At 57.6% G+C, this 26761-nt stretch overlaps 6 protein-coding genes across 6 annotated transcripts; 2 read left to right on the top strand and 4 right to left on the bottom strand.

The window, feature by feature from the left end:
* Nucleotides 1-413: 413 nt before the first annotated feature.
* PLICBS_002418 (nuclear mRNA export, poly(A)+RNA binding protein) lies at nucleotides 414-2643 on the bottom strand (the record flags this gene model as incomplete). Its single annotated transcript, XM_018322080.2, has 3 exons — nucleotides 414-458; nucleotides 522-1979; nucleotides 2137-2643. The coding sequence occupies 3 exons, from the start codon at nucleotides 2641-2643 to the stop codon at nucleotides 414-416; spliced, it is 2010 nt and encodes a 669-aa protein (XP_018179560.2).
* A 3397-nt stretch (nucleotides 2644-6040) lies between these two features.
* Nucleotides 6041-9280, top strand: PLICBS_002417 (3'-5' DNA helicase; the record flags this gene model as incomplete). The annotated part of the gene is made up of 1 exon (XM_018322078.2): nucleotides 6041-9280. The coding sequence occupies one exon, from the start codon at nucleotides 6041-6043 to the stop codon at nucleotides 9278-9280; it is 3240 nt and encodes a 1079-aa protein (XP_018179558.2).
* Nucleotides 9281-12823: 3543 nt separating this feature from the next.
* On the bottom strand, nucleotides 12824-13570 carry PLICBS_002416 (uncharacterized protein; the record flags this gene model as incomplete). The annotated part of the gene is made up of 3 exons (XM_065600014.1): nucleotides 12824-13000; nucleotides 13139-13402; nucleotides 13523-13570. 3 exons carry the CDS (start codon nucleotides 13568-13570, stop codon nucleotides 12824-12826), a joined length of 489 nt encoding a protein of 162 aa, XP_065456086.1.
* A 1167-nt stretch (nucleotides 13571-14737) lies between these two features.
* Nucleotides 14738-15497, top strand: PLICBS_002415 (autophagy-protein 33; the record flags this gene model as incomplete). Its single annotated transcript, XM_065600013.1, has 2 exons — nucleotides 14738-14809; nucleotides 14973-15497. The coding sequence occupies 2 exons, from the start codon at nucleotides 14738-14740 to the stop codon at nucleotides 15495-15497; spliced, it is 597 nt and encodes a 198-aa protein (XP_065456085.1).
* Nucleotides 15498-15793: 296 nt separating this feature from the next.
* On the bottom strand, nucleotides 15794-21601 carry PLICBS_002414 (uncharacterized protein; the record flags this gene model as incomplete). Its single annotated transcript, XM_018322076.2, has 6 exons — nucleotides 15794-17049; nucleotides 17099-17346; nucleotides 17403-18170; nucleotides 18224-19338; nucleotides 19398-20873; nucleotides 20924-21601. The coding sequence occupies 6 exons, from the start codon at nucleotides 21599-21601 to the stop codon at nucleotides 15794-15796; spliced, it is 5541 nt and encodes a 1846-aa protein (XP_018179556.2).
* Nucleotides 21602-22678: 1077 nt separating this feature from the next.
* PLICBS_002413 (uncharacterized protein) lies at nucleotides 22679-23573 on the bottom strand (the record flags this gene model as incomplete). Its single annotated transcript, XM_018322075.2, has 2 exons — nucleotides 22679-23316; nucleotides 23372-23573. 2 exons carry the CDS (start codon nucleotides 23571-23573, stop codon nucleotides 22679-22681), a joined length of 840 nt encoding a protein of 279 aa, XP_018179555.2.
* Nucleotides 23574-26761: the final 3188 nt, after the last annotated feature.

Below are 26761 nucleotides of genomic sequence, written 5' to 3'. Positions count from 1 at the left end.
CTGTAAAAATGGGCAAGTCACGTTTCACACGGCCAACGACGACACATGCACCAAGGAGTGAGCCACTCACTGGGCGATTTGCCTCCTGGCCTTGATTCTGGCAGCCTTCAATCTTGCGACTTTGTCGCTGGTAGTCCATTCTCCGGCCTGGCGCATTTCCGCCCCGGCCGCGTCCCTAGTTGTACATCTTTGTTTGCCGCTGTTGATCCATGGATGGGTAGACTCATAATCGATGCCCGTCCATCTTCTGCGTGGGCTTCCAAAACTCCATGTGCCAAAATTGCAAGCAATGCCGCCCCATCTAGTGTCCGCCTTTCCATGCCCGCCCCCTCGCCCACCTTCGGCGCATACAACGGCCATAAATGCCGCCCTTATTTGATAAGCTTTCGACTCCTCCGACGGACCGATCCTGCCTAGTGAGGCCCCGGAGTAGCAAAGGCCTCGGCTGGCAAAGACGCCTGTGCCAAACATGTCAGTACTTGGTTTTGACCGCCAAAAATAGGTACAGAATGGGGACGAACCTTTTTCTCGTTGAAAATGATGAGGGCCTTGTCAAACTGCCACTCAACCTGCGACAGGCACATCTCCGAATACTCTGGAACCATGCCCGTTTGCCTCGACAGCTCCGCAATCATAGCTTGATGCTGATCGTTGGCAGGAGGGGCGCTGGCGGGTTGCGTGTTGCCGCCGGGCGCCACAAAGACGTTGGGGAGCGAGCTGTACGCTCGCAACGAAAGCATGTCGCTGACGACTCGGATCGGGCCCCTTCCAGCCTGGCCAGGGCCGAGAACAAAGGTCCGCGAAAAGCTGCGCTTGCCCGTTTCCTTCGTCTTCTGGTCGTACTCTTCGAACTCTCCGTGCACAGCAATGATGAGGCCGTCAACGCCCACCCGCGCCTGTCCGTTGGGGTCTGCCAGGCCGGGAAGCGGATGGCAGTCCATGATGTACTTGCTGATGTCCTCTTTGATGTTGGGATGCTTCGTCAAGGGTAATGATTTCCACAAGTCGTAGATGATGTTGGCGCCTTTGAAGAGCCGCTGGACTCGCGTGTGCTGATGGGTGATCCTGGTCAGGTTCCGCGACACCTTGATGTAGGCAGACCAGGGTAGAGGCGCTGGGGCATTGGGGTCTCTGACGGACCGCGTGTCCACCGCAATCGAGAATTGTGTGGCCTCGTCGTAGAGACGCGAAATCAGACCCTGCCTGTCGTTGTCGAAAGATGTGAAGAAATCCAAGAGGAAGTTTTCGCCTATGCCATTGACGTCGCGGAAATCAGGACCGCTCTGCGGTATGGGCTTTGGCTTCGCTGCCTCTTCCTGTTGGGCGATTTGTTCCGCGGTTCGCACCCGCACTCCGTTGATGTCCTGTAGTTTCGGGAACCACTGAAGCAAAGTTGCTTGAAGATTGGGGTCGGCAGTCTCAATGGGATTCCCGGTCGTGTAGATGGTCTCCAGTTCCTTGAACTTGCCCTTCCAACGCTCCAAGCCCTGGGTGTTTGCAATCTGATTGCCGCTCATGTCGAGGTTCTTCAGCTGAGGAAACGTTGTCGCGACTGTTTCAACTTGGATGACGTCGTCAATGTTATTGTTGGCGAGACTGATGCTCTCGATTGCCTCTCGCTTCGCCGCTGGCGTTTTGAAGAGGCCATCGCAGATGGCCATGAGACCCTTGAACGTCTTGAGGGCTCTGTCTCGGTTCTCGAACATGCCCAGTGTGACCAGCTCGGCGTCAGAAGCGAGGGAATCGAGCTTGAGGAGCTTGTTGTCACCAAGATATCGCGCGCTGAGGATCGACTGCAGCTTCGCACGCAGTTCCTGCGTCTCCTTGGACTCGGTGGCCTTGCTCGCGAAACCCAACTCTTCGTTTGACTCGACAATCTCGAGCTGAGTCCCCGCAAAGGTGAAGGTGTTGAGTTTGATTAGCTCCTCTGCGTCCTCCTTCTTCGCCCCGATAAACACGTAATCTCCGGCGACGTGTGACTATCCGCGGTTAGCAATGTGACGGCGCGGTGCAACCAAAAGGGGGTTCCAGGGGAATGCGTTGTTCTCAGAAATATTCCGTTGCTTGAAATCGCTGGAGATTGGAAATATATGCTGCGCGCCGACACCCTGGAAATTCGTCAATACTCCGACTCACCTTGCTTATCATGATTGGGCGTGCTCGTCGGGTGGAGCTGAGGGAAGATGCTTTTCTCTCGAGGAAGCTGAGCAGGTCACTCAGACCGCCGTCCTTGTTGCTGGCCGCCTTGCTCTGCCTTAGACCGTGGATCCGGAGATAGGTAAGGCCGGCAGCTCTGCCACGCGCGCGCGCAGCTCTTGCTTCGGTTGAGTCCGAAACGCGGTTCGCCAGAGCAGAAGAGTCCCCGCTCCTCAGGTGCTTCATGACGTTCTGTGCCGCTCTCGAGACGCCCCGAGGGTTCCGGGTCGCGGCCGAGCGAGGGGCAGGGCCGCTCCTCGTGGTTGTCGACCCGGGGGTTGTCCTCGGTCGTTTCCCGGCCGCATCCATGTCAAGGTCGCCGTCATCGTCGACCCTGCTGGGCCCCTTGCGCTTCTGAATGCCGCCCCTCGAACTGGGTTTGGCGTTTAGCGCAGAACCCCTGGCATCTCGACCAGAGTTGGACGAGCGAGGACCGCGTGGCGCCATGGTAGGTATATCAAGAACACGCAGTGGTCGTCGGAGCCGCTGGATGCGGTGCTCTCGATGCGATGATCGGCGAGTCGCGTATCTAGTACGACTGGCTGGCCGGATCAAGCGCAGTGGAGAGGCTTTGGAGGTCCTGGGCAGGACCTTTTTTTTGGGTGGTTTTTTTGTGGTGGTTTCTTTATGATGGTGCTTGTTTGTCCGTTGAACACGCGCACGGCGAGTCGATCGGGGCTGCCCAAGCGATGAACAGAGGTCTCCGGGAGCAGGTGATGCCTTCGAGGAGAACAAGGTCTGTTTGGGGTCGCGTTGCGTGCGGCGCTGGGGCGCGCCAAGGTATTGGTGTTTGTTTACAGGCGGGGTGGAGCGAAGCGACTGTCGTGCCGTGCCTGATGAAGGTGTGAGGCAGCGCCGGTGGTTTGAACGCCGCGGGGGGGCGTGGAGGCTGCTGTCGTGGTTGTCTGTGCAGAAGACAAAGAATTCAACGCGCAAAAGAAGAGGGACACGACTTCTCGAAGGATGCGGCGGTCGAGAGGTGACGTTTGGCTGCGCCCCACTTTATGCCGGGCCAAGGCAGCCAGGCATCTTTGGCACCACTGCGCCACAAGAGGACCCTGGCGCGCCATGGGCCGGTGGCTGGTGACTCATACAATTGCGGTTTACAGCCAAGCTCAAACTGTCACACGACCTTCAAGGTGACCCAACTGCCGGCCTCCTCCTGGTTGGCTGCCTGAGGAGATTCCGTCCAGACTTGGAAGCCTGGAGTACGCCAGAAATTAATGCACTATTGTATGAAAGCGAGCATTGATCGGTGAAGGTAGTGCCAATGCCAGGGTCCGTGGCTTTGTCACGACCGGCGCCGATGGACTGTAGATAGTCCATTAACTCGATCGAACTGCGCGGGCAAGTGCGGGTCTTCCACAAAACAAATCGGTAATACAGGTCTGAATGGCTGGATTCTCATTGAGTCAAGGCAAGTTCCCAACTGGCACTAGCACACGTATGAAGCAAGGACAGAGCCCAGCTCGCACGGAATCATCTGTGCTCTGTCTAGGGTAGATTTGTGTCCATCCTTGATCAGCGCAGGAAGGAGCCTCGCTCGCTGATGTGCCACAACCCCCCGCCGTAGCAGCGCGGCACCTGCTTCACGTACAGTTGACGACAGAGGCGAGGCGGAGCCCAAAATGCTGGGGCGTTCCCAGGCAGCCGGGTTCATGAAGTAGATTGTAAAATGGCTACCTCGGCACCTACCTCAGATACTACGCGTTGCGAGCACCTACCTGCTGGAGCTTGACTTCCATGCCGTAACTTCGCTGGCAGTCGCAATTGAGCACGAACGAGGCAATCGAGCTCCGTCTCCCCCCCTTGCCCCCTTTTTCGTGATTACGCGTTTCACCTAAGCGATGGCCATCAACGTCGCATGAGCCTCCAACGCAGTTGAACCTGCGCAAGGTGGTGATGACCGCGTCAAACGGCCGTAGATGCCATGTTGGACTGAAGCACACGGCACGGCCGTCGGATCTAAGAGAGCCCCTTGAAAGAGGCACGGCTGAACGTATTGACAACTGCTGCTCCCCGGCAAAGAGGATCAGATATTGCCTGCCGTGATGTCACAGTTAAAAGGAGTTCGCTCTTTGAACGCATGGGAGAAAGACGACGCTTTGCGACGGCGTCATCGCCTGTGGCCATCATGTAGCAGACCAGTCCTTCCCTGATAGGTAGTGCCCGCCAGTGCTTGCCCCTTACGTACCTTTGCGATTGCTTCGTGCCCACGAGAGTCATGCCGAGCTGCCATGTCCCAACCCGATGAGAAGGAAGTGCCAGGCAAGTTCCTCGCTTCCACAAGCTTCCTGACAGGACATCAAGGAAGTTGCAGTCACAAAAGATGTGCATAAAACCCGATTCTGCTGCTGCATGTCGACATCCCATCCTTTTTTCTCCTCTTCTCTCGTCATTCTCGCCAGACTCCCTTCGTGCGCCAGCCCCTTTGGCCATGCTTCACGGCTTTGTTGTCGACGCCTACTGTTGCTCTTGATCATTTGCCCTGATCGTTCTATTCCCACGCAGTGTTGTGGCCTCACAGTCCCTGGGCGCGCGAATCCCGAGAGCCTGTGTCGGGCCGCACTGCTGCGTCGTCCTCGCCAAATGTACTGCCCCCCCGATCCTGCTCGTGAATGTGTCTCTGACCTGGTCTGCATCGTCGGGTGTCTCAGAATTACCATGAACCAGACGGCACAATGTGCCTCGGTTGCCAACAGGCTTCTCATCAGCGACACCACTTGTTACGACGTTTGCGACTTTTGCAGAAAAGGTACGGGACCTTCCTTGATGACCCTCCCAACCCCCAGTGAAGAGACAGCGACTTCTGAACAGCCTTTTGACGGTAGCGATGTATGCTTACTATAGCTTTACGACTTTCTGAGGGGGGCGGTAGGCGAGAGGGGGAAGGGTTTTTTCTCCTTCGGGTGGTCCTTTTTATCCTGCTCGTACTCAGCCTTTGGCTGACAAAAGGACAATTTTTCCCCAGGTCGCTCCGACGAAGATTTGATGGCTTCGCTTCGAGGACGACGACAAGAGTCCGCGCGGCAACACTGTATGCCGAACAAAAGTTTGCTGGGAACATGGCGTTGATGGAATTCCGCTTGGCCAAAGGTGCCTGTGTCCGCTTGCTGCCGGGGGTGATGGAAAGACGTCATGCACTCGCAGGTGATTGCTGCGAAGGAATGTCGCTACTGTTGATAGGAATCGAGTGCCTGCTTGCAAGACGCCATCCGAAGCGCACAGCTTGCCGTCTGTGATGGTCCACAACCAACACATGCTCCGATGCGCCACTTGGCGTATGGCTCGACACTCTAAGCTTCAGTCCGTGAGCCGCTGAGCGGTCACATCGTCGAATCGAATGTAGGACTCAGGTTCTGGATTCGCCTCGGCGACTTCCATTCAACGGGTCCAATCATGGAGGCCACTGGATTTGGACGCGGGATTTGTTGATGCTTCGAGTTTCTTTTGCCTTGCGCCGCTGCAGCCCGGGAGACAGCCCTCAAACTCTCCCCAGTGGCGCTGGGCAGTGCCGGAGTAAGTTCTGTCTGCAGCACTCGATCGCCGTGTAAGTCGCGTCACGTGACACGGCACCTTTCTCGCGTGCCCCACCCACGTGTCCCGCCCACCGTGTCGGCGTCAAACGCGTAGAGTGGAATCTGGACACTGGCTTCACTCATGGCACGCGCCGCGCAATACGCCCGTTGCTGCACATGAGCCCCTGAAGGTCGCGAGAGGCCCGAGCCAAGCTCGCGCAACGCTTTGATTCTGTTCAAGCCCCGAAAAGACGGCAAGCCTGGCAGAGACGCGTGCGCATGCTAGCCGAAACTCCTCGCCGCGGCCCAAACCGCCAACAGCCGCCATGAGCGACGACGAGTTCGACGATGACATTGCCGACGAAGACTTTATCGATGCATTTGAACAGGTCGCATCGTCAGGGACGCGAAAGGGCGCCTTGAAGGAGTCGACTTCACGCCCCAGTATTGGCCAGACAGTGACGGCTCAACAGCCGAAAGACTTTGCTGCAGCCTTGGAACTCCAAGACCTGCCATCTGATGCCTTTTCATCGCCAGAGCCCCCCCAGCGCCGCCGGGTCAGTCCTCCTGCGCGCCAGAGACAAGCGCCGCCGGGCCAAGCCCCGCGTACTGGACTCGCGCGCAGCAACTCATCAACGTTTCGGCAAACAACGCTGTGGGGGACCGATGCCTTCGAGAGACCGACGCAGCCATCTCAGCCGCAGAGCGCCAGGGTGTATAGAGTCGACCTGCCTCGCGAGGAGCCCAGCCATCATGCGCTAGACCTCGAAGCAATGAAGACGTGGGTCTATCCGACCAACCTCGGCGCCATCCGCGACTACCAGTACAGCATTGTCAAGAACTCCCTCTTCAACAACACCCTCGTAGCCTTGCCGACTGGCCTCGGCAAGACCTTCATCGCCGCCACTGTCATGCTGAATTTTTACCGCTGGACTCGATCCGCAAAAATCGTCTTTGTGGCCCCGACGAAGCCGCTGGTGGCGCAGCAAGTCGACGCCTGCTACAATATCGCCGGCATCCCCCGGTCCGAGACGACGCTGCTCACCGGAGATATTGCCCCGGCTCTGCGCGTCGACGAGTGGGGGGCGAGGAGGGTCTTCTTCATGACCCCTCAGACTCTACTCAACGACCTGTCACATGGCTATGCGGATCCGAAAAGCATCGGGCTTCTCGTCATCGACGAGGCGCACAGAGCCGTGGGCGAGTACGCGTACGCCAAGGTCACCAAGCTTATCCGGCGCTTTTCCAAGAGCTTCCGGGTCCTAGCCCTGACGGCGACGCCGGGCTCCAAGGTCGAGACGGTGCAAGAAGTCATTGACAACCTCGGCATTTCCCATTGCGAGATCCGGACGGAAGAATCCATCGATATCAGGCAGTATGTCCATCAGCGAAACATTGACCCCATGATATTGGACCCCTCGGACGAGATGAACCTGGTCAGCGAGCTCTTCACGGAGGCGCTCAAGCCACTCGTGGACAAGCTTAGCTCCCAGAACATCTACTACGGACGCAACCCGATGGCACTCACTGCTTACGGGCTGATGCAAGCACAGAAGGAATGGTTTGCATCGCGCGGGCAGCACGCCAATCAAGGCATTCAATTCATGATGAGGGCCATCTTCAGCGTGCTCACAGGCCTTGCCCATTCCATCAAGCTGCTCAACTTTCACGGCATCAAGCCCTTTTACGACAACCTCGTCGATTTTCGCAGCGAGCAGGAGGACAAGGGAGAAAAGGGGTCAAAGTACAAGCGCCAGCTCATCGAACATCCAAGCTTTCGGGACATGATGGACAAGATCGCCATGTGGCTCAGGACGGACGGCTTCGTCGGCCACCCGAAGCTCACCGCGCTCGCGGACTGCGTGCTTAACCATTTCATGGACAAGGGCGAGGCGTCCGGCACCCGCGTCATCGTCTTCAGCGAGTATCGAGACTCGGCAGAGGACATTGTTCGCATGTTCAACAAACATCGGCCGCTGATCAAGGCTAGTGTCTTTGTCGGCCAGGCAGATGGGAAGCGCGGGGAGGGCATGAAGCAGGCTCAGCAGATTGCCACCATTGACAGGTTCAAGCGAGGAGAGTTCAATGTGCTCGTCGCGACATCCATCGGCGAGGAAGGCCTGGACATTGGGCAGGTCGATCTCATTGTCTGCTACGACGCGTCTGCGTCCCCGATCCGCATGCTGCAGAGGATGGGGCGTACAGGCCGCAAGCGTGCCGGAAATATTATCCTGCTGTTGATGCGTGGGAAAGAGGAGGACCAATTCGCCAAGTCCAAGGACAACTACGAGAAGATGCAGCAGCTCATATGCGAAGGTAGCCGCTTCTCGTTTCGGGGAGACCTCTCCACGCGAATCGTCCCCCGAGAGATCCGGCCCGAGGTCGACAAGCGGCACGTCGACATCCCGGTCGAGAACACGCAAGACCAGTCTCTCCCGGAGCCAAAGAAACGCCGCGCTCCTCCAGGTAAGAAGAAGCCGCCGAAGAAGTTTCACATGCCCGATGGCGTGGAAACCGGATTCCAAACGCTATCGCACTTTATGAACGGGGGCGGAAATAAGGCACGCGCGAAGCCGCAACGTAACAGGGAGCTTGACGACGTGGTGGAGATACCAGACCTCAAGAGCGTTGTGCTGTCGGAACAAGGCATCCGCGAACTGGACCGAGAGTACCGCGACTTGCCCTTTAACCATAGCATGGTTGAAGAGGCAGATATGCCCAGCATGACAGCTCACCCCGAATTACAGAGGCGACTCCAGCCCGTCTATCGCGTCAAGCACGGGATCCACACCAAGCGATGCGTCAAGGTCCTGGCGAGGATGGGCTTGAAGCCAGAGAGCCTCGTGCGTCCTTGTCGAGAAGTCGATACAAGCGACTATCTTGAGATACCTGTGAGGGCGTTTGTGAATTCGGATGGGGAAGAGGAAACCGAGGACCATCGCGAGGGGACAGCCTCGCCAGAGAAGGAGACAGGCCACGCCACCGCCGCGAAATTGCCAAAGCAGAAACGAAAAAGAACCACCAGCACCACAAAGCTTGCCGCCTGCGAAGCAGAAGACGAGGAACCGACCTTGCTCGCGGGTGAAGACCTTGACGAAGAGGAGGACGAGCCAGGACTCCCAAAGAGAAAGCGGGGACGGCCGAAGAAGGCGGGAAAGGTCGCGGGCAGGACGAGGAGGGGCGGCATCAACAGCGACGAAGTGGGAGACGACTGCGAGCGAGACAGCGACGTCATGGACACTGACGGCTCCGACGACGGGGCCGACCTGCTCGACTTTGTCGTCGCGGACAATCAGGCCACCTCGAGCATGATGGATTCGCAGGCCACCTCGCCCACGTCACCAACCTCGCAAGATACCCCACGGAATAGGCCGCAGAAGCCGTTTTACGTCCCCTCTCACTTCCCCGGAACGCAAGAGAGCGAAGGCATCCCTGATGTGACGACACTGGTCGGGGCCAAGCGCAAAGAGTCGCCATTGGACTCGGACGACGAGTCGGGGGACCTTGCCGCGAGGAGACCAGCTCGTGGGAGACGTCGACTAGTGGATAGCGACAGCGACGAATGACGGGCGGCGGAGGCGGCGTATGTTTTAACAACTCAAGCACCCAAAGGACGGGAACGAAAGGCGCATGGGACACGGACGGGGACTATGGCATTGTAAAGCGAATGTATTCATGGCTGAGCTAATTGCATCGCAACTTGTTCGTCAAAAGTTAGGTTGGGCCCGGTATATGGAACCGGCGGCGATCGGTGGCTACGAAGAGGACCTAGAAATCTTGGTTCCGGTTAGCACAACATCCTCCAGAACGTGAGCCCAGAAGAGCGCGCGCGAAGCAACAGCATTGAAGCATAGAATCTCGACATCAGAAACCCAGTGTATAAGCACCACGCCCCCCACCAAACCCCCCTCGACAACGAGAACCCCAGCCCCTCAAGCCAGCGCGCGAGGATCCAAAGCAACGGACGCTCAAGCTCAAAAACCCGCGGACACACACACACAAAAGCATGCCTGCCGCGAGGAGCAAACAGCGACGTCGGGATCAAAGACTCGCGGCCGCAAAGGAGGAGACGGGAGAGGACCCGGATCGAAAAGGGGGGCAAAGTAGGCCGTGCGGGGGAGGGAATGCCACCCCGGGAGGCGTCTAAGACGGCTCTTCCTGTATAATATGGTAGGGTTGTATAAAACAAACATGATCATCATGCGAGGAGATTGGTTTGGCCCGCCTCCCCGCCCGCTGGAGTTGGGGGCGGGAAGGTTGGAAAAGGGGAAAAAAGAAGTATGTGTGTAGACATGGCTTGGACTTACCAGCTGGACGGGACGATTGTGGTGCTGGGCGGGAGGTGCTTGGCGACGGCGGTGGCGGTGATGGTGGTGGTGAGAGTGGAAAGTGTGAAAGGAAAGAAGTCGAGCTCGAGGTAGGGAAAAAATGGCTGTGGAATTTGTGGTGCCCGCGGTGGTTGTCGTCGGGCTTTCATCGGATCTGGCGACGGGTAGAAGTGGGGTCTGAAATACTAGTGCGTCTCGGTGGGCACCCTGCGCTGCGACTTGCTGAGGGGCCCGACAGCCTACCTAGGGCCCTGAACCTGCAAAGCAAGCGGCAACCTGACCGGGCAGCCTAAACTTGGGGGAGGCTTGCCTACTGTGCCCACCCCAACGACCAGGTGAGGGGGGTGTGCCGTTGCACTGGGATCACTTACAAGAGCTGCGTCACTGGCCATCACGAGCCACACTATATGGAATACACGTGTACGCAGACCACCGCCGCCCGCCACGGCCGCCGCGCACTCCTGCGTCCCAAACCATGCCGCCATCAAATCGTCTTGCATCGCCGGAGTGGTAGGTGCGCTGGTGAAACTTTCTCCAACTCCCTAATTAGTTGCCTAGCCGACACAGACGCGGCGGTTCGCCTTACTACTAGGTAGTTTCGAACGGCGCCTTGCAAGTGTCCACGCCCCCGGCCTGTGCTGCCAACTGCGACATGCCCAAAACAGACCTGGCCGCTCGCTTTATGTCCAGTCCGTTGGTGGCAAGTCACTCTGGCAACGTCCCCGGTGCGGTCTGCGATATGTTTGGGCCACTGCAAACTGGCATGATGATGATGATGATGCTCATTGCTCATGGAGTTGTCGAGCGCGCTCTCTGAAGCTAGGTATGTACGTCGTGAACGTATTGAAACTTGTAAGATGTAGCGCCGTTATCCCCCCGCCTGCGTCAGACGCAGATGGTTCTTTAACACACACACACACACACACACACACACACACACACATACATACATGACCGAGCATTCTTGTGGGTAGAACTGCGTTCCCCCTTGCCGTGCCGTGCCGTGCCGTGCCATGCCTTGCCATGCCTTGCCATGCGTTGCCTTGCCTTGCCCCCGAAAGCGTTCAATCGCAGCCGCAGGTCACTAACAATACTCGCCGACCTTGGAGCTAAGGGTGAGGCTCCATCCGCTCTCGTGGTACATCTGAAACGACAGAGTGTCGAACTCGCTGGAGGTGCATCTCGGTTTAGCGGTCCAGGTCATGGACTTGAGGGTACTATAGATACTCGGCCAGGAGTCCGGGGCTTTATTCCCCTTGGACTATGCGGGCGATGTGCCCCGTTAGCTATCGTTTGAACCCGTCGTGTGCGCGTATCACCAGACATCAGAGCAGCAGCAGCAGCATTCCCGGACCACCAAAGCCGCCTGCGCTCCATGTAGTGCGATGGGGGAAAGAAAAGGGGGGGAAGTCACCTCGTTGCACCACCACACTCCCACATTCTCATAGCAAGCGATTCTATCACACTTGCCCGGCGCTAGCTGTTTTCTCTTCTTGTTCGTGTCCCTCAGGTAGTGAAGCATCCGTTCTAGTGCCTTATCGAACGTCTCCTTGTCCGTTGCCTTGAACTTGCCGCAGGTGATTTTAGTGAAGCCGTCCTCATTGAGCTTGTATTCGCCGCTCCGCGGAGTGAGATCTCTGGCCACGGCCAGCAGTGAGGAGGAGGGTGGTGGCGGTGCGGCGCCGTGGTCTAAGGGGGAGGAGGGCGAGCCGAGGACCTGGATTTGCGTTGGAGCGGCGAGGGCCCCCGTCGTTAGCGGACCGTTGATAACTCGGTGGCTCAACAAGCAAGGAGGTCCTTGCTGCTGCGAGCGGGAGCCAGTAGAAGTACTTTACCTCTCCGGCAAGCGTGGTGGCTACGGCGAGGATAGTCGCGAGCTTCATGACTACGTATGGGTTACTGGTTTATTGATGCAGGGATGAGGCCTGTCGTCTTTCCTTTGCCCCAAGGGAAAAAGCTTCACGATTTATTCTTCTTTTCTACGTTTCTGACCTACTTTACACCCTTGCCCGTGACGTGTCGTCGGAGGTGGTAGCTGCGCCGCTCAAACTCGCGCAACCTGTGCGCCTCGATTTAGCCCAACGGCCACGCACCTCACTGACGGGGACGTAGTTGCAGGTGGTGTTTCCTCCCGTGCCCGTACGCAGTTTGTAGTTTGGACTCCGCCTACAAGCGTCCAAACCCGGCCGGTGCTGGTGCTGAAACACTGAAACACGGGCTGGTTGGAGTCACGGCGCGCGCGATGCCGCCAGCCGCCGCCGCCGCCCGCGTGGATTGGACAGAGGGAAAGGTCGACGATGTTGATGCCGTCGTTGGCCGTGAGAGCGCGCGCGTCTTGTGGTCTGGCGCGGGCACTGGGCAGCACATCTCGGTCGGCAAGCGTCTGTTTCGTTTCGTTTCGTACATGATTGCATTGAAGTACGTACGCAACCTACCATATAGGCGGTATGTATCTAGCGTGCGTGCGGAAGTGTCTCTGGCCATGTGCTTTTCGTGTGGTCCGACGCCACTCCTCTCGCATCGGTTGGGGTAATACTCGCTAGGGTTCCGGAGAGTTTAGAGCATAACCTTGGATATTTACGTGCGGTGGGCGCGTATGGTGTGCCGGGCAGTCAGTCAGTCGGGTGCCAAGGTGGTAAAACTGACTTACTGCGCTGCTAGCTACGGGACTATGTACAGTGATCGGATGCTCCAGGCAGAGCAGCAGCAGGCGCGGCAACTCAAGTAGGGTTCCAGGTTCGCATCACAGCCGACCTTCTCTCTTCTCACAGCCGCGGCTCACTAACAATGGTCTTTGCTGTCATAGCCGATCATGACGCTCCATCCGCTTTCGTGGAATATCTGAAACCCAAAGTCTCGGTAGTTCCAGGCAAGACATTTCTTCTTGGCGACCTCGGGGATCGCCTTCAGGGCTTTGACAACATCTTTCCAGGAGTCGGGGTTTTTCTGCTCCTTGGACTATGCAGGGTACAGTTGATGCCCGTTAGTGACCGTACGAACTCAAACTCGGTCGTGCGCGAGCCGGACAATAAAGGTGCCTGCCTGCCTGCCTGCCTACTTGCAGTGCCATTGGGCGGCGGCGGCGGGAGAACTCACCTCGTTGCACCACCACGTTCCGATGTGGTCCCAGCAACCAACTCTCTCACACTTGCCCGGCTCCAGCACCGGCTTGGACTTGTATGCAGTCTCGAAGTATTCAATGTTTTTGGACCTGGCATTTTCGAACCTTTCCGAGTTCAGCGTGAACGGGAATCTGCTGCAGACGATTTTAGTGAAGCCTTGGTCGTGGATGTTGAATTCGACGGGCTGCTGAGCGCGGCGGCTCGATTGGGAGGGGGCGGGCGAGGGCGAGCCGAGGACCTGGATTTCGGTTGGAGGCCCCCGTCGTTAGCGGACCCAAACTCGACGTCTTTCTGCTGCTGCTGCTGCTGCTGCTGCTGCGAGCGAGCGAGCGCGGAGCAGCAGCGCTTTAGTACATACCTCTCCAGCAAGCGCGGCGAATGTGGCGAGAACAGTCGTGGGCTTCATGATGGCGCGGTTCACTGGGTGCGTTTGATGCAGAGACGAGGCGTGCTGTTCTGTCTTTTCTTCTATTTCCTTTTGCCCAGGCCAAGGGGGAAAGCTCCGCGTTTTCATTCTTTTCCACGTTTTGTCAACTTGCAGTATCACTACACCTTGGCCATGTGGTGGTAGCTGCGGCCGGTGAAACTCTTCGAAACCCTGTGCTTCTCAACTAATGAGCCCACGGACACGCAGCCTTACTAACGGGGCGTTGGTGATTGCCACTAGTTGCCCTTCCTTAATAGTAGTTACTTGATGGTTTCGAACCCGTCCCGCAAGCGTCCAAGCGAGGCCGGTGCTGCTGGCTGCTGCTGCTGAAACCCGGGCTGGGTTGGGAGTCACGGCGCGCGCGATGCCGCCAGCCGCCAGCCGCCAGCAGCCGCCGCGTGGGTTGGAAGAGGGTCCTCTGGCCGTGTGCCTTTGTGCGTCTGACACTACGTATGTACTGTGCCCATCTCGCATCAGTTGGCAATAATCGCCATGGTTCCGGAGAGCGTTGAGCGGAGCATCTTGGCTAGGCATTTACGTGCCCTTGGTGTGGCTCATACGGAATGCCAGGCGGGCCGTTAATCAGGTGCAAGGTAATTATGGCGGCGAAACTGTGTACTACCTAACAGTGCCGCTGGCTACGGTACGGTTACGGTAGGTAGTTATTAGGTGGTGCTCCAGGCAGGGCAGCAGCAGGCGTGGCCTGCAACCTCAAGCGGGGTTCAATCGCCAGCCGAGTGAGTTCGACCCCGTCCCTCCTCGCCTGGGGCGACTCCACTTCTCCCCTCCTCTCCCCAACCCAATCCAACACACGCATTCCGCGTTTCCCTTCGTAGCTCCCGACGTATTACTCGTAGTACGTCACTCTCCTCCTCCTCCTCCACCACCACCACCTCCTCCGTCGCCGCCGCCGCCCGCGTCGCCAGCCCTCCCGAGCTCGATCGAACCCCAAGACGAAGCAGAAACAAACAAAGCGCTCCCCTCCCCAAACCAACCCCCCCACCCCGGTCGTCGTCGCTGGGGGCGCAAAAGACAAGCCGCTGTCCGTCGTTGTCCACTGCCGCGGGCGAATCGGCGCAGAAACGTCATCGGCGCAGGAAGCCATCAGCACCAAGCAGCCAAGCCAAGCAGCCAAGCAGTCGAGCCATGGTGTGCGCCGGCGCAAGGGCCATTTCGGTCCTCAAGTTCGTGGGGACCGTGTCTCTCGGCTTGCTGACGGTACGTTTGCCTCCTTCCCGAGTTTTTGTTGGACGCGTGCAGGGCCCGGCGCGGCATGGCTCCTCGAGTGTGCGTCGCGCGCCGTGAACGTGCCGCCTTCTTCGCCTCCCGCCGTCTCCGTCTCTGTCCCCGGCGCCGCTTGCTGACAGCGACCCAACTCCAGGGCGTCTCGTACACCGTCTCGACCGTCTCCCTGCCCTCGCTCCTGCGCCTCCCGTCCTCGTCCTCGGCCTCGCAGGCCGTCGCCGCGCTCGCCGACTCCCTCGCCCGCCCGCTCCGCGCCCTCACCGCGCTGTCCTCGGCGCCACTCCTCCTCGCCTTCGTCCTCTCCCCGCGCTCCTCCCGCCACCCGTACCTGCTCTACACCTCGCTGCTCGCCGTCCTCGCCTCCGCCGCCCCGCGCCTCCTGCCCCAGCCCGCCGCCCCCGCCCCCCGCCAGAGGTCCCCCAAGAAGCAGTCGCCCGCCCGCAGGATGGAGGCCAGCTACGAGGTCCTCGGCGACGTCACCAGCGAGGCCGCCAGCGAGGAGGACATCGAGGACGTCAACGGTGAGGAGGTCCGGGTCGAGGTCGAGGGCCTTGCGAGGCGCTACGCGGTCCAGACTGGCCTGTCCGCCCTCGGCTTCGCCATGGCCATCGTCGGGCTCTGGGGCGATGGCTCCCAGCAAGTCGTTGCCTACGTCTCGTGATTGGGTCCCTTGACTATTGTAACGCCGAACGTTTGAACGCATTCTCCTGGTTATCGGTAGATGCAAAACACGTCCTGTTGTTCCAGTGTAACTGTCAGCGGAGTTGGGAGGCACCTTTGTTTTTCTTCTTCTCTCTTTCTGTTAAATCGCACGAAGGCTCGGACCATCTCCTATCCCCTCGCTGCCACATCCATAGCAAACAAGCACCGTATATGAAAGCCGATCGAGCCCACGCCAAGCCACTTGGCTCTATAATCCGTCTGTCCCGAGATATTGGCAACCTTCCTTCCTGGCATCTACGGATGGTAGCTGCCACAGTCCTCGCACTTGGAGATGCCGAGCTTCTCTGCCTCGTACTCAGAAAAAGCCCAAGCCCTGCCCCTGCGCTGCTGCATCTCCCTGACGACAAAGTCCGTCGTGTCATCCTTGCCATCCTGCGACCCTTGCTCCTCATCGTCCTCGTCCTTGCGGTTCTCGACGCTGAAGTAGCGGGACGGAGTGTGCTTTTCGCCCAGCCGTCTGGCCACGTCGTTGGCCTCGTTGAGGCTCACGAGGCGGCGCTTCCCCGAGTTGTTGCTCAACGCCGTGGCGCAAAAGTCCCAGATTACCTTCTTCATCGTCCCGGATCCTGGTGACGATCCAGACTTGCCATCGCCGGTGCCCATTGCCGCCAACAAAGGCACAAGGTCTTCCTTGTCGTAGTCGCCACTGAGACCCAGGTTTCGGAGTTTGTCCTTGATGGTGTCGGAGTCGGAGTTCTTGGCTTCTGCATCGACCGCAAAGTCGCCGACACTCTTGTTGATGAGATCATCCACTGTCCTTGAGGTCCGGTTCCAGTAGCGGCTGTTAGGCTTCTCGAACGTCTGGCTCTGCAGTTGATCGTGGGCAATCTCGGCAGGCGTGCGGCCGACTGCGTTTTCCCGGAACAGCAACTGGGGCTTGAAATCCACCAGGACCCTGACGAGCGAGATCACCTCCCGCTTAACGGCGGTGTGCAGGCAAGTCTCTCCGGCCCCGTTGAGCATATCCAGCTCCTCACCGTTCGAGTATTCCAGGAGAAGCTTGGCCATGGCAACGACAACCTCCTGATCGCGATACTCTGACGGCGTCTGGTTGTAGTAGTTGCTGTTATAGTGATAGTAGCTGGGGGTCTCTCCACTGTCCGACAAACCGCAGACTCGAGAGATCCACGTGTGCAGGGGTGTGGTGCCGTTCTGCTCGAGACTCTTTCGCTGCAGAAACAAGTGCTTCCGGAGATCCGAATCCAAGATTTCCATCAAAAGCTTGACCTGTGCGGCAGTAGGGTTGCCCTTGAGGGATGCATGGACAATATTCTCACCGCTTGCATTCCTGGTGGACTGGTCGGCACCGGCAGCAAGGAGCGTCCTAACATATTCGATCCGACCAAGACTGCACGCAACCATCAAAGGCGTGTCGCCGCTGGCAGTCTTCTTCTCGATGAACTCCGGGCAAGCTTTGACCAGATACTCGAGCAGCTCCACTGACTCCTTGGTTACGGTGCTCAGCACCGCACAGTGAATGACCAAGTCGTCTATCCGAGTGTTAGTTTCTGCACAGCAGTCATCAAGGATATAACGTACTGTCAGCTCCCAGCCATTTCGAGATGGCTCTTTCGAACCCTTTCGGGCTCTCCTTCAGATGCTTCAGGCGAGGGTCGTCTCGGGCCACTTTGCTCTTGCCAAACTCGCCGTAAAGACGGTGTGGCGTCTCGCTCAAAAAGAACTCCACTCCTTCAAGGGAACCACCAAGAGATGCGTGCAGAAGCGGAGGGGTCCGTAGACCTGTCGTTCTCGTCACCATGCTACGACCCGCCGTGGCCCAGTCCTTCCTGTGAGACGATTTAGCCAGGCTGCTACCACTCGGCGAGCGATCAGCTGAGCTTACCTCTTTTTTCCGTAGACCGTTAATCCTTGGTAATAACGAGGCTTCTTCTTGATTTCGACACCGCTCTTCTTGACCAGATGGTCAAGCGGAATTCCTGCGCCGGTGCGCTTGATGATCAACCCAAGAAGCCTCGTTTTCCCGTTCTCCACAGCCCAGCGGAAATCAGACTCGGGGAAGGTAAAGTTGTCGTTGCTTTCCTCATCGTCCCCTGGAAACTTTTGTCCCGAGAAGTGCTGTGCCATGTCCAACAGTGCCTTAAGACCCGCCATGTCGTCCATGTCCAGCACATGGACGAACAGACTTCGCTTAGAATGCACTTTTGAGACGGCACTGTTCTCCGTGGAAAATGTCTGGAAGGATCTGCAAAGAACTTCGAGCGGCTTGTCATGCGATTGGACTTGCATGGAAACCTTCCCGATGTCTTCAATGGTGAATGTCTTGTCCAGGTTTTCGGAAACAATTCTCGGCTGGTCGTCGTCGTCACTGTCCGAATCCTCGCTGTCGTACTCGTCCTCGTCCTCGTCGTCCTCTTGTTCCATTTTGTACCGCAGGTTTTCTTTCTCAGGTGGGGACCATTGGGCTTTCACAATCTCGAGGATGGCCTGGGCTATGTCCGAGTGGCCTTTGAGGAACGCAATCGAGAAGGGAGAGTTTTGCGAATTGTCCGAGATGGACATTTTGAGCGGCGCTCGATCCTTCTCCGGACCCCATGCCTCCAAGGTCATTGATTTGATGCGGTCCAAGTCCCCGACCCACGCGGCTTCCATACTGTTTCAGTCAGCCGTATATCCAGCTACATTTCTCGTCTATTCGACACTTACAGTTGGACGTATCCATCCCTCCTGGCATCGTTCATATCCGAGTCGTTTCTGAAACTGAAGTCGTACTTGTACTTCTCGTGCACCTTCTCGACCTCTCGGTCTTGAGATGCGCTCTTTGTTCTCGGTTGGGCGTCGATTTCGGGATGCAATTCGTCAAACACCTTGGCACCCTTGGCGATCAGAGCGCGCTCCAGATTCTTGAGCTCGGACAGGGATTCGTCGATGGCCTCCTTCTTCTCGGTTGCTCCCTTCAGTGTCCTTATGCGCTCCACGTCCTTGGTGTACGCCTTCTCTTCGAGTTCGAACCGACTCTTGGCATGCTTTATGTCCCTCGAGACGATCCAGTGAGTGTACGTATTGGGCTCAATATTCTTGAGATACTCATCCATGCCTGGTCGAAGCGTGGGCTTGGTGAAGTTTGCCTTTTCTCCGCTGTATTTGGAAAGCTCGTGAATGACGTCTCGAACGAGGTCTAGAGCTGATGTACCATGGTTCCACCTGCGTCTATACTCGTCAATCAGGAGGCGATTGGTGTCCGACGTAAGGGCGTTTGGATCAGCGCCGTTCTCCAAGAGTTTGATGGCGGCATCGGCGTTGCCAGAGCGAATAGCTGCAATGAGAGGTTGCTCTAAGGATTCCCGATAACTGCGTCGCGCATGCTCCAAATCACTGAGGTTCCCATGGATCGAGGAGACCTTGGCAGCCTTCAGCCAAGTGTCGAAATCGATGTGGCTTTCGGCTCCCGCGTTGAGTAGTTTGAGAACAAGAACCGAGTCTCCACGCTCAATAGCACTGTGGAGGGGTGATGTCGTGTTCGCGTTCCAGCGGTAGCCTGTGAATGCCAGGTGATTGATGGATGTCTTCACACCCATCTTGTCCGTGTCGAGCAAGACATCGATCATTTCGTTCTTGCCGGTATCGATATACTTCTGGAAGGCCGTGTAGCCCCGAGAATCGGCCTGTGACGAAGTTGCACCGAGGCGAAGAAGAAGTCTAGCCATGGACTTGGCCTTATCCGTCGGGAGCGAGAGAGCAAGCGTCAGGGTGAGGATAGCGGCAGTGTCGTCGGAGTCGGAGCTGAGGAACTTGACCGGTAGGATGGAATCTGCCCCATACTAAGGATACAGTTAGCAGGAGTTGGGGAGAAAGGAGAGAAGGCGACTGCAGCACATACGTCGCACAGGAGCTTGACTGTCTCCTCGTGGCCCTCGGCAATGGCGAGATGCAGAGGCGAGCAGGGAACATCCCACGCGAGGACATCGATCTGATAGTAATCAGGCTCGTCCTCTGATTCATCCAAAACCACATCGTCGCCGTTCTCGTCACCATCGCCCTTCTTCACTTTGACAAATGACCCTGTGGCAAGCGACTGAACCTCGGTCTCTGTCTTGGTATCGTCGATAAGTTCGCCATCAGAGCCGTCAGCGTCGTCAGAGTCGTCAGAGCCGTTAGAGTCGGAGTCGGCTTCTCGTGTCGTTTCTCCAGCGTCAGGCTTCGTAGTGCCGATCGCCTTACGGCGCCTTGCCTGCCGCTCCTCTTCGGCCTCTTCATTCTCGATGCTCTTCTCCATCAGTATCTTGATCATTTCGGTCTGACCTCGAGAAGCCGCAAGATGAAGAGCAGTCTTGCCGTCTGCCAGCCTTGCTGTGAGACGAGCACCGTGGTCCACCAGACACTTGACGACCTCAGGTGTCGAAGCCATGACTGCAAGTTGGAGCGGTGTGCGGCCGGTGTAGTCGCGTTTGTTGGGGTCTGCGTCTTCCTGAGACAGCCAGTTGAGGACATCGTCAATGTCGCCATCGACGATGGACTGACACAATCTCGCAGTGTTGCCAACGTAAGCCATGTCGGTCCAATCCTGCTCGGTCAAGGGGTTGAAAGACCCAATTTGTTGGCGTCCAGGGTCGTCAATAAGAAACGACACCTTGCCCGATATATAAATCTCAGCCTCCTTTTCGGCCACCTCGATTTCCTCAGGTGTAACAGGCTTAGGGCAGAATCCGCAGCAGTCCTCGATGACATCTTCGACCCGGCCGAAAAAGGCTGGGTGTCGGTGGAGATAGACCTCACGATCCTTGGACTGGTTCCACTCGGCATTGAGGAGGAGATCTCTGGTGTAGCAGAGCTTCTCAATGCGCTTCGCGTGGAACTTTTCTCCATATGGGACCGTGAAGGTGTGGTAGTTGCTAATGTCCTCCTCGGACAACCAGTCGGCAACTTCATCCTCGTGCGAATCTTTGATGTTGCCTCTGATGGGGAACCTGTTGGTGTGCCTGGCTGGTCTTCCGCGCTCCATGCGTCTCTTATTCAAGTACGCTTCTCGGGCAGAGTTGGTGGGGAGGCGCTCGAGGACGAGCAGTCTGGCCAGACCAAGCGTTCGTTGGAAGCTTCGCTCAAAGATGGTAGGATCAACCCTGGATCGATCGAGTTCAGGCCAATATACTTCAAAGTTGCGGTGGGAGTACTTGGACAGGCGATTCTCGTAAGAGGGGCTCCGGCGAGAGAGATCGACATGGTTGATCTGTGTGATGAAACTACCCAGAGCTCGCGGCGTCACGTATACTTGCTTTCCATCATAGGCACCGCCGGCGGCGTCAATATCGAAGCCGGTCAAGATTTCACTGATGGATTTGTAGACACGAAGAACAATCTTGTATCGTTAGCTTTGGCCCGGGGTAGGCATCGGCTTCAGAGACCAACCTGAATATGTCGCACTGGGTATTGGCTGGCAATCGTGATGGCGTATTTGGTACGGACAACAGTGACTTCGTTGAGCAGAGCGTCTCGGATAGCGCGTTCAATTTGCTTGATCTTCTCAATGGCTTGGTCGTGCGTAAGACCGTACAAGAAAAGGTCGACGTCGGAGGCAGGACAAAACTTCTCATGATAGTACTCACGGAGCTTCCGCTTCGATGACTTGAAGTCTTCGGGAACGGGCAGGAGGCAATTGACAACAGATGAGCCTGCTGCGACCACATTGCTCCAGTCCAATTCGACCAGGGACGACTCGGAGAAGACACCAAAGTTGTGCTGGAACTCGTTCAAGTCGGCGACCGTGGCAGGTGAGCCATGAGCACGGCGTTTGTCTTCTGGGAGAACCATGATGTACTTGGACTGCTGCTCGGGCGATTCTTGGGACAAGTCCCGAGCTCGTGTGGTGATGTGCTTGGTATCATCGGTGAACAGGGGCACGACATTGATGTAAGGATCATCCAGAGCCGGATTCTGGCGATCCTGGGCATAAACCTCCCGAAGACGGGCCTCGTACTTGCGATACGGAGCCATGATGTCCTCGACGGTCTGCTCTGGGTGCTGCGCGATATGCTTGGCCAGCTCCTTGTGAGGAGCAGGCAACTCTGGGAGATTCAGTGGGGCCATCTTGGAGGTCTGCTGCGATAGAAGATACAGGCGAAAAGGACAGAATGGAGAATGACGACCGTTAAAGAAGTTTAGAGTGAAGACGATGATGCGAGATAATCAGGGACACTGCGGCTGAGAACTGCCGTACGAGGGACAAGAGGCTAAGGCCAATAGTGTGGGAGCCGTGGCGTTCGGGAAGGCGGGGATATGGCGGCTTGTAATTCAACGACGTGGCGAGCTGCTTGATGGGTTGGAGGACGAGGACGACAAGACTCAACGAGGGGAGGAATTGAGTGTTGTTTTATACATTGTGAAGAGGGGAGAATCTGTGTGTGTGTGTGCCTTGAGGAGCCCACACCGTCCGTGTTGGGAACATCGTGAATCGCCATGGTGCACGATGCGGGCCATTGCCTGGTCGTGCCTTCCGCCAGGCATTTCAGCTACCGGGGACCGAGGACTGGTGGCGCCTTCCTTTGGACGCGAGCGACGCGCCTCCAGGGCCTCCAGGGGCTGTGCTGCCTAAAATCCAGGGTCCCAGTGCACGCGAGACCCCGTGATCTCCAACCGACTCCCTGTACGTGCCCCGCTCTGGTGCCTGGAGACTGGAGACGCGACCACTGGCCCAAGCCGCCATCCTCGGAACCGAGGACCACAGACCTTTCCCCAACTTCCCGCACCAGCCACTCGCTTGACGTCGCCCCAATCCATCCATCTCGCTCACGCACAGAGACTCTGTTTCGCGCATCGCCGACTGTCGAAACTAGTGGTTCGAGTGGCGGCGCATCCTCGACGTGGAATTATCCGCCAGGCAGAAGCTCGCCCCTCCTTCGAGATGGACCTGTCACGATCGCAGCCCGCCCAAACGGGCAGTTCCCGATTCAGAGGTGCCGCAGAATCATCCAAAGTGCGGTAAAATCTGTCATTGTGCCAAACATACGCTTGTCACCAGAGACTAACCCAATTCTTATGCCTTGCGCCGAAAGCGATGCCATGCCATGCCATGCTAGAAAAACAAATATAGCGCTGTGCCGTGCCATGCTAATGGAAACCTCATATGCCGTCGTAAAGGATGCCTCCGCCCATCCCCATAACCTCTCATACAGGCGACGAGCACTCGTTCTGCTTCTTCTCCGCGGGTGAAAAAGCATACAACACTGTTACGAGAAGCTTTCCCGCCCCGGAAACAACAATGACGGTCGCAGAGCCCACCTCCCGATAGATGACGGCACCGATAAGGGATCCCACAACCAGGGATACCAAAAAGGCGATGCGCCGTGTGCGTGGCCGATTCTTCGGAGCGAAGAGCTTTTGATCAATCAGGAGGTCGACCCAGGCTGCCGTCGCCATGGCCGTGCTGATTTCGGTCATGGCAAGACTCCGCGACTGGACAACCTGGCTTCCAGCGGCGAACGCCAGCAAGCCGACGACTGCGAGTGCTGTTGAGCCCCGGTCCTCGACGCCATAGCGGTATTGAATGCCTGCGGCTCCCAAGACGAAGCAGCTTTGCACAAAGTTGCACAGAATGAGCCACCATCGTTTTCGAGCACCGATGATGTGGCTCAGTTGGCCGGTCAGCCACCCGGCCCCGAGGAAGAGGCCAAGAGCCATGCCGATGTTCGAGGTGATGAAGGATTCCCCGTTGAGCTGCGGCATAATCAGAGCCAGGCAGAGGAACACGGTGTTGCCGGTCTGGTTCGAGGCAAAGCAGTGGTAGTCGGGAAATGTTGTGGCATCTGTAAGTCCTGTCAGTCACGAGCGGAATGGCCCATGGCAAGGATGCCCATCTACCTTGCATGCCGGTACAAAAGGTGAGAACTACGAGGAGCAGCTCTGCAAATGCGGAGGACCGGATATCTTCTGTGAGGTGGTTGGCGACGCGGCTTGTCGTGGACGCTTTGGCGGCGGGCGAAACGTCTGTCCGACTCGTTTCTGGTGTCGATAGCCGTGTAGACTTCTCAGTCACGCTGTGACCCTCAGTAGTGGACGGCATCGTGCTTATGCTGTCGCTGTCATGGAAGTGCCCCAGAAGAGAAATCCGGGCAGAGTTGAGGCCAGGAGGTATGCATACGGCTACACCGTGAGAGGGAAATGAGTGCTATAAGTGTCAGAGGGCTGGGCGGCAAACAAAGTGTGACAGCCATGGCCCGGCTTTGCGCGCCGTCAGATCGGAGCCGACAGCCGTCGTCGAACGGCGCCAAGGACCCCCGGCAGGCTTGGACGGGACGGTTGCGGGCGCCTCCGATCCACTTGGCAAACTCTACGTCGCGCCCGATTCGTCCCATGAACGTCCTCGCCGCCTGTTCCCGACACGACAGACGACCACAGCCAAAAGAGATCTATCTTGTGAAACAGTGCGTTCATTGTTTGGCTTCAGCTCCGCTTCAGCTCCGGGATCGCCAAGCGTTGGGTTTGCACTCCTCGTCAGAGCCAGTCAGTCAGGCATCAACCGGCGCGTGATCCCGCACCTTTGATTGTGACCTTCGTGGCGGTGAGACAGCAAATAACTTGGACGGTGCTCGAGAATTCGGGTTTGGGCGGCAGTCATCAAAACGACGGGCAGAAAGTTCAGTTTTGGCGCGATGGCTTTGACTGGGAGCCCGACTCTGTCATTGTACTCAAACTGGCCTGGTTCTTGTAAGAATTCAAGAGCGCAAAGCAACCCATGCTCATGTCTCGGACGCTCAACAGACGCTGAACCTGAAACGGTGACGATGTGTTTGACTCATTCTGCGGCAAGCAGCCAATCTCGGCTGCGGCGATCGTAAACGATCTCTCTACGTGGCCGGTGCGGTTTTCGGGGAGGCGAAGGGGCAAAGCGAAAAAAGTCTTGACAGATCCGGCGATGCCGCCCAATCACGTCTGGCCCAGGGCAGCCCTTCCGGAGTGGGGCCCGGCCGGCTGCCGAACGGCTCGGCACACCGGCCGGTGGCTTGGGCGGGTAACCCGCCAGTCGGATGGGCCCACCGTGCACCGACAGCCGCTGTCCCGGGGCGGCACCGCGACGCCCGGTCTGAGCAGCTCTGACATCATATATCCAATCATCGACGAGTCGGTGCGCTGATGAAGACGATGATTGAGGCTCGTCAGTGGGTTGACCTAATGCGGCATCTTGCTCAGATGCCTGAGCCGCTCGGCTCATCGCCTGGCCGCTTCAATTTGGCAAACAGGAGCCGCGTAGCAGATACAGATCCCCCTATACAGTGAATGATTGCAAGGCAACTTCGTCCTTGAACAAGCCCGACGGCGCCGCCGCCAGAGGGCGTGTCACTTCGCCATGGATTTTTCGCCCTCGGCCATGTTGGCACTGAATGGCTTGGTTGCCCGATTAGGAAATTCAATTTGGCGTGCAGGTCACGTGAGCACGCATCCGCTGACTAACAAACGCGGTACGCGGGAAGGTGCGGCGCCTGGCGCCTCCGCCGCCATCGTGCTCGGTCGTTCACGCCGTGACAACAAGCCAACATTTACAGAGCAGCTTCACCACGGCATGAGAACGCCCGAATCCTCAAATGTCGCACGGAATTGAGGACCCCCAACGACTTGGAACCCAATAGCCGGCTTCATGACGCGGAACAATCTCTCGGAGCACATCACCTGGCTGCTGCAGAACATCGCGTTAACCAAGCCGCCCGCACATTCGTTCCCGAGCACCACCGATCCCAGCTCGTTCGAGGCGTCGCAGTCGCAGGGCGCGGGATCGCAACCTCTTCCACCGCGAGCCCCTGCAGCCGACAGACCGGCCTCCAATCGCCCGCCGTTGGGGCCAGCGCGCGACCTGGCCTGGCCCGCCGCGAATGTTCTGCCCGTCACCTACGAGGTCACAGTGGAGGATCACAGCATGGGGCGGATGACCTCAACCACAAAGTCGAAGAAGCCGCTACTGGTATCTCAACGAGAGCAACAGCCCCTTACGCCGGCTGCCACGAATGACGGACAAGACAGGTCCCGCCAAGATGCAGGTGCGTGCGGCAGGCATCCCAGGGCGCAGCAGGGTCTGACAACTATAGGCGCCTCGAGGGCATCCCGAACCAAGTTGAGCTCTTCTCCATCCAAGGCCGCATCCAAGCGATACCAATCCCCAAACTTCAAGATCGACTTGTCCGACTTCGATGCCGACGGTCTTGAATGCATGGATCTGACAGAAAATACAATTGGCTCTGCGGAATCGCTCGAATTCGGCGAAGACGTACGCCTCTGGGACGACGAGACAGCCACATGGTCTCCATTACCCTCTTCAAGGAGCTCGAAAAAACGAAAGAGTGACGGCATCACCCAGGAAGAATCTGGCCACGACGACAGCTTCCCAGATATATATCACGTTCTTGGAACCGACCCTCCCGCGGCAACCCCAGGGAACAGATCGTCGGCGCGTCGACCTGGGGTCACAGGCAGCATCAAACAGCGGCATGCGAGACAGCCTCCGGGCCAGCCTGGGGAGTCTGACTCCGTGACGAAGAAGCCGACCGATTCCATTCCGAGCCTTGGCCAAGTTATGTCGTCGCCTTCTAAGCGGGCGGCTGATAGACGTGAGGCGGCCGGGATGAATCAAACACCGACAAAAAGCACGCCACGGCCATCAGAAAGCAGCAAAAAGCGACGCGTTCTCCCCGAACCAAACTTTTTCTCTGAGGACGAAGGACACTTCGAAGTGAGCAGACCTCGGCCAGCCGAAAGAAGTGACTATATACCAGACTCGGAAGATGAGTTCGTCACGCCGCCCTCTCACAACATCACCGCGCGCTCATCCAGAGAATCCCACCCTAAATCCAGCCTGGAAGCAGTCCCTGTATTGTTGGAGGCATCTTCGAGACGGCTCGATACATCAACAACGCGGGCCGCCTCACCGCTTCGGGGCTCTGGGCTGGATTCCTTAATATTATCTATCGGAAATGACTCCAGGAATGGGCATGGGAGCGAACCCCGGCACGACCTGATGGCACCTCCTGACCACGGCCCATCTTCTGCGAGTCAGTCTCCCAAGCTGCTTTCTCACTTGTCTGAAAACCCTCAGGCTCTCGCGACGGGACATGCATTGATCGAGTCCCGGATACGGCAAAACGGACAAGATTTCATGCGCGCAATCAATGAGCGGTGGCCCAAAGAAAGGCGAAACGAGGTCAAGGCTGAAAAGGAGCGACTGATCAAGCAGCAAAAGGCAATACAAGATCTCAGCGACGC

The sequence above is a fragment of the Purpureocillium lilacinum genome (assembly GCF_023168085.1).
Source record: "Purpureocillium lilacinum CBS 284.36 DNA, scaffold_2, whole genome shotgun sequence".
Taxonomy (NCBI): Eukaryota; Fungi; Ascomycota; class Sordariomycetes; order Hypocreales; family Ophiocordycipitaceae; genus Purpureocillium; species Purpureocillium lilacinum.
Note: the sequence above shows the minus strand (reverse complement) of the source record. Positions and strands in the feature narration are given on the sequence as shown.